Source organism: Lithobates pipiens, unplaced genomic scaffold (genome assembly GCF_037356315.1).
Source record: "Lithobates pipiens isolate NorthernLeopardFrog02 unplaced genomic scaffold, aLitPip1_a1.2 Scaffold_22, whole genome shotgun sequence".
Taxonomy (NCBI): domain Eukaryota; kingdom Metazoa; phylum Chordata; class Amphibia; order Anura; family Ranidae; genus Lithobates; species Lithobates pipiens.
Window position 1 is genome coordinate 157,041,275 of NW_027507784.1, and position 12,439 is coordinate 157,053,713.

Sequence of the window (12,439 nt, forward strand, 5' to 3'; positions counted from 1 at the left end):
GTGAGGGAGGGTGAGAGAGGGGGTGAGTGAGGGGGGGTGGATGAGAAGGGGGGAAAGAGAGACCCCTAGCCCTGTCTGCAGTCCCTACTGTCCCAGCCCCTGTGTGGGCAGGCGAGTGTGATCCACCTACCTCCCGCCCATCCTCAGACAGCCTGTTTTCTTCCTACTCCATGACAGTCTTAGCAAGCTGAGAGAGGATGTTGTAGAAGGAGTGCAGGCTCCGGGAGGCACCAGGGATGCTGCTCAGGGTGGCAGTGAGGCCTCGTCTTCTCTCTTTCTCACTCCCTCCTGGGCTCTTCCTGGCTGCCCAGGCCTCCCCCTCCCTGTTTGAATATGCCGCTATCCTGCAACCCACCGCCACCAGACCAGCGGCGGGATGATCCAATCCAGGACCATGACAAGGGGGCTGTGCTTAACTCTTTAGGCTCTATGAGCACTAGTGTGGAGGAGGTGGAGCTCCTCCACAGCTCGCCACTACTTGTCTCACTGCCCATCCCGCAGCTTGCCATCATCAACCGCTGCCTCACCCGCCACCAAGATAGGAGTAAGTGCCGGTCAGACAAAGAATGAGTGGGTGGGCCGGGACTTGCTAGTTAAATGACCCCGGGGGGTCACAGTGGTTGCAATTGATGGGCACAGTGGCTGCATTTGATGGGCACAGTGGCTGCAATTGATAGGCACAAAGGCTGCAATTGATGGGCACAGTGGCTGCAATTGATGGGCACAGTGGCTGCAATTGATGGGTACAGTGGCTGCATTTGATGGGCACAATAGCTGCAATTGATGGGCACAGTGACTGCAATTAAAGGGGAGTTCCAGGCTTTTTATGTTTATTAAAAGTCAGCAGCTACAAAAAGTGTAGTTTCTAACTTTTAATAAACAGACACTTACCTGTTCCACGGTCCATCGATACGGCCAAACGGGGTGTCACTCCTCTCCCCCTCCTCTCTGCCGGCGCCTCCATTGCCACTCTGGGCACGGTGCATGTGCGAGTCGTGCTGCACTTTCGGAGTGGACAGGCGATCTCCTGGGACCTGTCATGTGTCCCAGGAGATCTCCTAGAGGGAGGGCAAAGGAGGAGTCACCTTGGCGGTCCCTGGGAGGAAGGAGGAAGTGAGACAGGAAACCCCCCTCCTAATGAAGCCCCCACTCACCCCCCCCCCCAAACAAATTACATGCTAAAGGTGGCATGTAAAGGGTCAAGGAGTGCTTAAAGCGGAAGTTCCATTTTTGGGTGGAATTCCGTTTTAATGACACAGTTGCTGCATTTGATGGCACAGCGGCTACATTTGATGGGCACAGTGGCTGCAATTGATGGGCACAGTGGCTACATTTTCTGGCATAGTGGCTGCAATTGATGTGTTTTTTTTTCTAGAATCTTTCAGTTTGTTTGCGCCCTCCCAAAAACCAGCCACCACTGACCCTGCTCATTGTGAAAAGACTATTCACGCCATTATAGGAAAACACAGCATTTGTAGAAAATAATTATATATATGATTTTCACACAAGACACTTTGGAATTTAAAATGATTAAAAATCTAACTTTGCTTTCTTGCACTATGACATCTTAATTGTCACTTTTTTGATTGGCTCTTTGCTTTTAAAATGTTGCCACCCATTGTGATAGGAGTTTCACTTTTGATGAGTCACTTCCTAATACTAGTCATCATCTGCAGCTTTTCTTATTACAGTGCAGAGATTACCCCAGGTGGTTATAAGGAAAGTTGAACAAAACTGAACACTTTAAAATAGGCACCAGTATATGTATCTCGAGTTTCTGGAATTCAAATATTATATGTATTATGTTGTGTTGTGATATGTAATATAATTATTATTATGTTTAACATTACAGTTGGACCTTTGGAAACCTCTTTATCTAGAGGATGTCACCCCTAGTAGAGTAGTGCTCGTCAGGATCCCATCCATTGCTCTTCAGACTGTGAAAGAGGAGCTGCTACATTGTTCGCTATCTTTTCAGTAAGTACAATGATGAAGGTTCAGCTGCTTTAATCTTCTGAAGTCTGGTAAAGATGACATTGAATATTAGTCAAGCAGAGGGATACACTGATAAAGAAGGTGAGAAAACATCTACTGTATATATGTATGATGTTTCAAAGAAATCGCTAGCTACTGTAAATCTGTATTTACAAATTTTACCCATAGGTATCATCTTGATCTATAGATTTCACAGTTGTATTACTTATTTCCTAAAGCAACATCAGGAAATATACAAGAGCTACATTTGATATGCACTGTAATTCTTGGTATGTGTCATAAACAAGGTGTGACCAGAAATGGGTGGAGTGCAATATGGGAGACCAAAATGTAAAGTGAAAAAGTAATATTTATTAAAAGGATAAGTCAGAAACAATAAAGCAAACCAGCAAACAACCACAGCGACACAAAAAAAATAACTTTCCAAACCAAACGTAAGTACAGGATGAGATATAATCATAAATGTAATCAAGCCAGGGTCATACACAAGAGATCAGTCAGATTGAACAGGGAGCAGGATGAGACAGGGAGAGGGCAACAGGAGGAAGGGATAAATCAGCAAGACAGGGGTCCAGGGACGGATGCAGGGTTCAGGATAACAGGATCACAGGAGGAACAGGTTCAGGATAACAGGATCACAAATACAGGTCAGGGCTCAAGGACAATACCAACGCAAATGTAAGAGCATCTGGTGGGTATAACTACACACCTCCTGCAATCAGTCTCAGAGGATGCCTGATAGCAGCAGATGATGTCAGCTCCAGACTGCTGGGAGACACCCGCTGGTGTACACCAGTACTGCGGCTCAAAGATCTCACTGTGCCACCAGCAGGTGAAACCTTTCCTGACATGTGTTATTTTCATTACATATTTTTGCAAACTTTATCTCATAAAACAGTATGGCTTTTCCACTATCTATATAGGTTATAGTAAAATATAAGTGAATCTTACCATGGATCTTTTATTGTGTTTTTTGTGTTTTTTTGTTGTTACTATGAGGACCTCACACAAGATAGCTTGCATAAGAGATTAGTTAACCACTTGCCGCCCGCCCTATAGGCAATTGACGGTGGCAAAGTGGTTTCATAATCCTGATTGGACGTCATATGACGTGATCAGGATTATGAGCCGCTGCGCGCCCCCCCAGTCTGACACCCGGCAACTACGATCTCGGTAAAGAGTCTCCGATGGAGACTCTTTACCACGTAATCAGCCGTGTCCAATCATGGCTGATCACAGTGTAAATGGGAAGAGCCGGTGATCGGCTTTTCCTCGCTAGCGTCTGTCAGACGCGAGTAGAAGAGAGCCGATCGGCTGCTCCTCTGACAGGGGGGGGTCTGTGCTGATCGATTATCAGCACAGCCCCCTGAGGATGCCCACACTGGACCACCAGGGACGCCACCAGACCACCAGGGAAAAGGTAATCCCCCCTAGACCACCAGGGATGCCAGTCAGCACAATGGATGCCAATCAGTGCCCATAATGGGCATCACTGATTGGCATGCATTATTGTTTGGCACTGATTGGCATCCATTAGTACAGTATAACACCAATGCCGCCTATGAGTGCCCACCTGTGCCGCCTATGAGTGCCCACCTGTGCCGCCTATCAGTGCCCACCTGTGCCGCCTATCAGTGCCCACCCATGCCCATCTGTGCCGCCTATCCATGCCCATCTGTGCCGCCTATCCATGCCCATCCGTGCCAGCTATCAGTGCCAATTTGTGCCACCTATCAGTGTCCATCCGTGTCGCCCATCAATGCCGCCTATCAGTGCCACATATCAGTGTCCATCAATGCCACCTCATCAGTGCCACTTCATTGGTGCCACATCATTGGTGCCCATCGGTGCCGCCTTATCAGTGCCCATCAGTGTAGCCCCATCAGTTCCCATCAGTGAAGGAGAAAACGTACTTATTTACAAAGTTTTGAAACTGAAACAAAAAAAAACATATTTTTTTTCAAAATTTTCGGTATTTTTTTATTTGTAGCGCAAAAAATAAAAACCGTAGAGGTGATCAAATACCACCAAAAGAAAGCTCTATTTGTGGGGAAAAAATGATAAAAATTTCATTTGGGTACAATGTAGCATGACCGCGCAATTGTCATTCAAAGTGCGACAGCGCTGAAAGCTCAAAATTGGTCTGGGCAGGAAGGTGTTTAAGTGCCCTGTATTGAAGTGGTTAATAAGTGCAATAATGTGCAATTATCCATAGCAACTAATCATTTATCAGATTAAACAAGACAGAGCAAAGGTATTTTTTTGTTTGCTATTTATTACTGCACATTACACAGTGTTTTATAAAAGTACACTAAAGCGTAAACATAAACCTTGAGATGCATATAGGGAGCATAGTCTATTGGAGTAGTTCAGTATACCTCCCAACCATCCAGGATTCCCTGGGACCATCCCGGTAATTGGTCCCTCTCCCAGAGTCCCGGTGAATCAAGGTTGAGTCCCGGAATCCTCGCGTCATGTGCGGGGTCATGGTTCGGTTCCCACAATCCGTAAGCTACACTTATATGGCAGCCGCATCTCTCCCCTCTGCCTCTGACACACACAGACAGTGCAGAGTGGAGTGCATGGAACCCGCCCCTCCCACAATGTTGTTCTCCTGTACACAGAGGAGGATGGGGAGGAGGCACACCACTCTACATGAACATATCGGATAGCAGAAGATCAGTCAAAAGTTAACATACAGGTAACACTTAAAACTGCTGGTACATCATCACTGCAAGGGATCATTTTCAAGTTCAGCTGGACTTTAAATGCATTTTACGTTTTAGGGAGAGTGCAGAGGGGTTGCCTTTCAGCCTGAAAGTTTCAGGTTATGTTGTACCAGTCTTCAAGTTTGCCAGGTGGAAGAATTGTTGCTGTGTGAAGACTGGCCCTTGTATGTCCCCAATCTCCAGCAATAGACTGTATTTTATTTCCCATAAGAGAGCTATCTCTTGGGGTTTTGAAAAAGCATGTGTACTTCCCTTTAAACACACAATGCAGTGCTTAGTGTTTGGGGTCACATGTAGCCCATTGCCACTTTTTGTGCAGTTCATTGGTCCCCTGCAGACACTTATCTGTAAGTAATATGTCATGTACTATGTATCCAGGCTATGATTGACTGCTGAAGCATGCCCCCAGTCTTCAACAACCCATAGAGCATGTTCATTGTCTCTGACAGTCTCTTGGAGCATGTCTGTAGTCTCTGACAGTCTCTTGGAGAATGTCCCCAGTCTTCAACAACCCATAGAGCATGTTCATTGTCTCTGACAGTCTCTTGTATCATGTCTGCAGTCTCTGACCATCTATTGTATCATGTCTCCAGCCTCTGACCATATCCTGTATCATGTCTGCAGTTTTTGACCATTTCCTGTATCATGTCTGCGGTCTCTGACCATCTCCTGTATCATGTCTGCAGTCTCTGACCATCTCCTGTGTCATATCCGCAGTCTCTGACAATCTCCTGTATCATGTCTGCAGTCTGTGACCATCTCCTGCATCATGTCTGCAGTCTCTGACCATCTCCTGTATCATGCAGTCTCTGACCATCTCTTGTATCATGTCTGCAGTCTTGGACCATCTCTTGTATAATGTCTGCAGTCTCTGACCATCTCTTGTATCATGTCTGCAGTCTCTGACCACCACCTGTATCACGTCTGCAGTCTCTGATTCTCTCTTGTATAATGTCTGCAGGCTCTGACCATCTCTTCTATCATGTCCGCAGTCTTGGACCATCTCTTGTGTCATGTCTGCAGTCTCTGACTATCTCTTGTATGAAATCCGCAGTTTCTGACCATCTCTTGTACCATGTCTGCAGTCTCTGATCATCTCTTGTATAATGTTTGCAGGCTCTGGCCTTCTCTTATACCATGTCTGCAGTCTCTGACCCTCTCTTGTATCATGTCCGCAGTCTCTGACCATCTCCTTATTGATATCTGCAGTCTCTGACCATATCCTGTATCATGTCTGCAGTCTCTGTTCATCTCCTATATCATGTCCGCAGTCTCTGACCATCTCTTGGAGCATGTCCGCAGTCTCTCACCATCTATTGTATCATGTCTGCAGTCTCTGACCATCTCTTGTATCATGACTGCAGTTTCTGATCATTTCTTGTATCATATCTGTCGTCTCTGACCATCTCTTGTATCATGTCTGCAGTCTCTGACCATCTCCTTATTGATATCTGCAGTTTCTTACCATCTCTTGTACCATGTCTGCAGTCTCTTATCATCTCTTGTACAATGTCCACAGTCTCTGATTATCGCTTGTATCATGTCTGCAGTCTCTGATCTCATCTTATACCATGTCTGCAGTCTCTGACCATCTCTTGGAGCATGTCCGCAGTCTCTGACCATCTCTTTATTGATATCTGCAGTTTCTGAACATCTCTTGTACCATGTCTGCAGTCTCTGATCATCTCTTGTATTATGTCCGCAGTCTCTGACTATCTCTTTGTCATGTCTGCAGTCTCTGATCTTCTCTTATACCATGTCTGCAGTCTCTGACCATCTCTTGTATCATGTCCGCAGTCTCTGACCATCTCCTTATTGATATCTGCAGTTTCTGACCATCTCTAGTACCATGCCTGCAGTCACTGATCATCTCTTGTATTATGTTCGCAGCCTCTGACCATTTATTGTATCATGTCTGCAATCTCTGACCATTTCTTGTATCATATGCACAAAAAATAATAAAAATAAGGGCCTCGTTACATCAATTAATTAGAAAAATAGAAAAATAGTTGTATGAAACTATGAAACTATGAGATGTACCATCATCCAAAATTAGGCAGAAAAAGGGTTAAGAGGCCTGGTTCCCATATCAGGCTCCCCAAAGACAAGAGTGAGCTAGCAGACTATTACGGTACATATAAAAATGTGGATAACAAAGTAATATAACCAAAGTAAAATACAGACAAAGTTTATTTAAATGATAAAACCATTTCACAACATATAAGCTAGTACAAGTGGTGACGTATTTCTACTAGTTTCTCTCTAAATGAGCTTCTTCAGGAAATATATACGTCTTTAAAGAAACGCAAATATAGTACATTAAATAGGCATTTTTTAATTATTTAGAATGCAGTATAACAAAGTATAAAAGGGAAGAGGTAAATAACGCACAATGTGGCTCTTACCCCCAAGTGTGTATCAACACAACACCTAAAAGACACTGAGAAGGTCTCCCCCGGCGACTGGGGGAGGCATTAAGGACAGACAGGTCGGTATCTGGGTCAAGGAATATAGTATACATGTGTTAGAAAAGCCTGATCATATCTTAATCTAATGGGCCAGGTAATAAGGTCAAGCAGCCTATATAACCACAGAATTGCCCTCAATATATACACAATAATAAAGTGATATATGTGAATAGAGTGCAGGTGCTAAATAGTGTGAGGATATCAAATGTTAAGTGATATACAAATACCAAAGTGAATAGGTGAAAGGGAAGAGAGGGAAAAGAGGGAAAAAAGGGGGGGAAGGGAAGGAGTTGAAGGGGAAGGGAAAAGAGGAGAAAAGATGAGAACATATAAGGAAGAAGGGGGGTAGAAAAAGGGGAAGAAAAGACGGGGAAAAGGAAAATTGGACAATATGCAGAGAAGAGGAAAGGAGGAGAGAAAAGGTTGGGGGGGGGGGGGGGGAGAAGCTCATTTAGAGCAAAACTAGTAGAAATACGTCACCACTTGTACTAGCTTATATGTTGTGAAATGGTTTTATCATTTAAATAAACTTTGTCTGTATTTTACTTTGGTTATATTACTTTGTTATCCACATTTTCATATGTACCGTAATAGTCCGCTAGCTCATTCTTGTCTTTGGGGAGCCTGATATGGGAACCAGGCCTCCTAACCCTTTTTCTGTAATTTCTTGTATCATGCCTGCAGTCTCTGACCAACTCTTGTATCATATCTGCAGTTTCTGACCATCTCTTATTAGACATGTGCAAAAGGAAAAAATTAGTTTAGTTTCGTTTTGTTTTAATTCGTTAATTCATTAATTTCGTTTAGTTATATTCGTTAACTTCCTTAAATTTGTTTTCGGATTTCGTTTAGTTTTCTACCGAATTCGAAAAATCGGCCACATTCGAAAATATTTCAACCAAATTCGAAAATATTTCTACCGGATTCAAAATGATTTCAACATGATTCGACATTATTTCAACCGCATTCGACATGATTTCAACATGATTCGTCATTATTTCAACCACATTCGAAAATATTTTGTGACCCGACTTTAGGGCCATGTATCTTGGGGTCACTTGGTGCTAGAAACTCCAAATTTGGATATGTTGTAGTGCTAGTACTATTGTGTTTGCATACCAAATTTGGGGTTTCTAGCTATAAGTGACTTCGAGATATCTGGCCCCAAAATCGGGTCGCAAAATGTCATTCTCTGCTCTAATAACTAATAACATTTTGCGACCCGATTTTGGGGCCACATATCTCGGGGTCACTTATAGCTAGAAACCCCAAATTTGGTATGCAAACATAATAATACTAGCACTACAACATATCCAGTCATCATGAAGTGTCTAGCTCCAAGTGAAACCGAGATACATGGCCCTAAAGTCGAGTCACAAAATATTTTCGAATGCGGTTGAAATAATGTCAAATCATGTTGAAATCATTTCGAATGCAGTTGAAATAATTTCGAATGCGGTTGAAATAATTTCGAATCATGTCGAATTCATTCGTTATATTTCTTTCGTATTCGTTGTAATTTGTTATTTTTTTATTCGGACATTCGGATGCATAACAAATAAATAATAATAATAATAATAAAATAACAAATTACAACGAATACGAAAGATGCAAAATTCGGCCGAATTTCGATTCGTTATGAAACGAATTGCACAAGCCTATCTCTTATATCATGTCTGCATTCTCGGACCATCTCTTATATCATGTGTGCAGTCTCTGACCATCTTGTGTATTATGTTCATACCTCTGCTATGCAGTCCCTGACTATTTTAATGAAGTTATTTAAATTAGGCTCAGACAAAGCAATCAAAGCATATTGTATAGGTACAAGGAAGCATGGGTTTTGTTTAACCACATCCCTTAAGCCTCTCCCACTGCTAGGTACTTGACCACGCCCACAATGTACCACAACGTAGCACGCCGCAGGTCTTTTTACTCCTGGATCCCTCATTCTGAAGTTCAAAAGTTGGGAGGTATGGTTCAGTTTTGCCCAAACATTGCCATACAGTACCAAGCCAATCCCTTTTATCTGTAGTATAGTGATTCTGGAACCTACCTGCTGGTAATGCTAGAAGCACATTTCTTGCAGTCTTTTACACACAAAAAGCCTTATAGAAATAATAATATCAGTACTTTCTCACAGGAAGTTAGAAAGCACAAAGTTAGAGAAGTGCAATCTGACTACCTTCCTACTGATCCTGTTTTCAGGTGTGTGCTTATTCTTCAAACAAAAATAGCTCCTGCTGCACTGTGCAGTGAATTCATGCACAGTGGAGCATCATTGCCACATGATTCCAGGAAATGTCACTAGGTGAATTTCACTGGCAGAATCAATAGGTACAGGAAGGACTTTGGAGGGACACAGAGAAAAGTGCAAGTGTAATTTCATTTTTATATTTTAAACATTACTCATAACTTAATAAGAAAAACATTTCTTTAGAAAGGAACATACATTCCCCATTTAATAATTATGCTATCAAAATTATTGTGTTCTGTAAATTGCCTCCAGCATTGCTCTTATTACTTCTGTCTGAAGGCTGCCATTTTGCTGAAGCTCAGAGCCCCTGAGCAATAGTAAATCTATAGGCTGATTGGCCTCAACATTTTCCACAGTGCCAAAAAATAGAAAGCAACTGAGCATGTGCAGAGCAGGGTGAGACAATGCATTACTGGATTTTAAACAGCATAGGCACTTATTTTTACTGTTTTACATAGCTATACCTGCGAAAGGGGCCAGCCTGAAGTGATCTTAATTATCTGACTAAAGTTCCACTTTAATGAGCTCTGAAAACATTAACCTGGCCTGTTTTAGGAAGCCTATAATGTTTTTAGGGAGCCTCTCTTACCTGCTGTTTTTAGGGATCTTTTGGCAAATACAGTGGAAAGTAAATGTTGTTTTTAATATTTTTGAATAAATAGAGAATTTTAACACTCTCAATGAAAGGTGTGAGTTTATCTAAAATCACTGATATTCAGTCTGGGGTCAGGTTCAGAGACCAGTAGCTATAACAGTAGGTTCCCATTGGTCAGCGAGATAAGTACACGAGCAGGTCACCCTGGCAGATAGCGCAGGCTCGGCCGAGATTCGGGATCTAAGCACTAACTGGTCTTCACCAGAGCTTCTGATGGTGGAGATAGGTTTTGCTGCATACTAGTGCTAGGTTCTATGGATCACACCACCAGGAGGTGAGCAAGCCAAGGTCCGGTAGCAGATGTAGCAGGTAGGGATTAAGTAAACAAGCCATAAGGCAATAAAAATTGGTTGCAGGTTGGGATTAAGCAGAAGTATAGTTGAGGAAAAAGTCAAAGGTGATAACAAATTGTTGCAGGTTGGGATCAAGGGGATGTGTAGTTCAAGTGGTAGTGAAGATACAGATGGCAGCATGAGGGAAAAGAGCAATGTACTGGCTGGGGAAGAGCACAATAATCTGGCAAACAAGAAGTGCAGAGACATGCCTTACATCAGGAAGTTCATGGGAGGAGCAAAGAGTTCAAGGTTGTAACCTGTGTGACAGTGTGAGGCCTTGCCACTTGGTAAGAATAAGCAAAGACAACATAGCTTTCTCATGTATGCAGTGTGAAGGGCTCCAGAATGTCAGTTCTAAACAGAAAGTTGGTTTTTCCTTTCTGGGATTTTGTAATTCCCAGATTAAAGACTGACATCTGGAGGCTTTAGACTTGGGAGGGAAGAATCCTCCAACCCAGTGTCCAGGACACTGAAGTTGATCAGGCTTAGTGTACAGGTGTGAGCACTCAGAATAATCAAGGGTATAGTAGCAGGTCAGAGCCACAACCCTTCCCAGAGTGTGGATGCCTGCATGGTGCAGGTGTAGTCTGTGACAAACCAGGCAGAGGCCCTAAGGCCCCTTTCACACTGGGGCGGTGCGGACGTCGGCGGTAAAGCGCCGCTATTGTTAGCGGCGCTTTACCGTCGTTTTAGCGGCGCTTTACCGTCGTTTAGCTGCGGTCTGCGGGCGCTAGCGGGGTGGTTTTAACCCCCACTAGCGGCCGAAAAAGGGTTAAAACCGCCCGCAAAGCGCCGCTGCAGTGGCGCTTTGCCGGCGGTATTGCCGCGCTGTCCCATCGCTGTCACACCGCTCCTTCACCACTCCAAAGATGCGGCTAGCAGGACTTTTTTCACTGTCCTGCCAGCGCACCGCTGGTTTTTTTCAGGCGCTACACAGGCGCTATTTTTAGCGCTGTAACGCCTGAATATCGCCCCAGTGTGAAAGCAGCCTAAGCTAAACCTAAGTGCCAGAGCATCAGGGTGCTGCCAGGGAGAGTCAAGTGTAAGGGGGTTGCATAAGAGTACAACAGTTCTGTGTGAAATGGTTTGACGCACCAACCTGAGTTCTAAGCTTAAGACCTAAGCAACAGTGCTTCTAGGCCCAGGAGGCTAAAAGACATTTTTTTTTCATATTTTAAAATAATGGTTAAGGGCTACCAATTGTGTTTGAACTTTTCTTCAATGGAAGTGGGCCAAGGAGCCCTAAACAGTACCTTACATGGACTGAACTCTCTGGAAATACTACTACCTTTGAGCAAAGCCTCTGCATACCTCAAACAACGAAATACATTTTCTTTACAATATCATGCGTTATTTCGATTTTGTTCACATCACAACTGCTCTGAACCTTTGATGCTATCAATTTAAATGTGTATACACAGCTAATGAATGCTGCTGAACATATCATCATCTGTATATAGCCAGCTCTGTTTTTTGTGTTTTTGCAGATCCCTTAGTAAAATAAAATATGTTTTAATGTATCTTTCTGGCAAGCAACCACTACTATAAAGTAGCAGTTCCTTGACCAGAAACTGACAAACCCTATTTCTAACACTGATGGATAGAGATGAGCCGAACACCCCCCGGTTCGGTTCGCACCAGAATTTTCGAATGCACCGAAAATTTGTGTGAACTTTAGAACCCCATTGAAGTCTATGGGACTCGAACGTTTGAAATAAAAAGTGCTAATTTTAATGGCTATTGGCTAATATGCAAGATATTGTCCTAAAAAGGGTTTGGGGACCCGTCTCCTGCCCCATGGGACATGGCTCAATGCCAATAATGTATTTAAAAAACTGCCGTTTTTTTGGGAGCATTGAATTTAATGACGATTAAAGTGAAAAAAAGTGAAATATTCCTTTAAATATCGAGCCTGGGGGGTGTCTATAGTATGCCTGTGAAGTGGCACGTGTTTCCTGTGTTTAGAACAGTTCCTGCACAAAATGACATTTAACAGAAAA

The 12,439-nt window shown here is 43.3% G+C and overlaps 1 protein-coding gene across 2 annotated transcripts in view; it reads left to right on the top strand.

The window, feature by feature from the left end:
• Positions 1-12,439, top strand: part of CPO (carboxypeptidase O) — a 200,785-nt gene that overhangs the window by 79,915 nt on the left and 108,431 nt on the right. For both annotated transcript variants that reach the window (XM_077448499.1, XM_077448498.1), the window contains exon 4: positions 1,853-1,977. In XM_077448499.1, the coding sequence (XP_077304625.1) occupies positions 1,853-1,977 (125 nt within the window). The remainder of the gene's footprint in view (positions 1-1,852; positions 1,978-12,439) is intronic.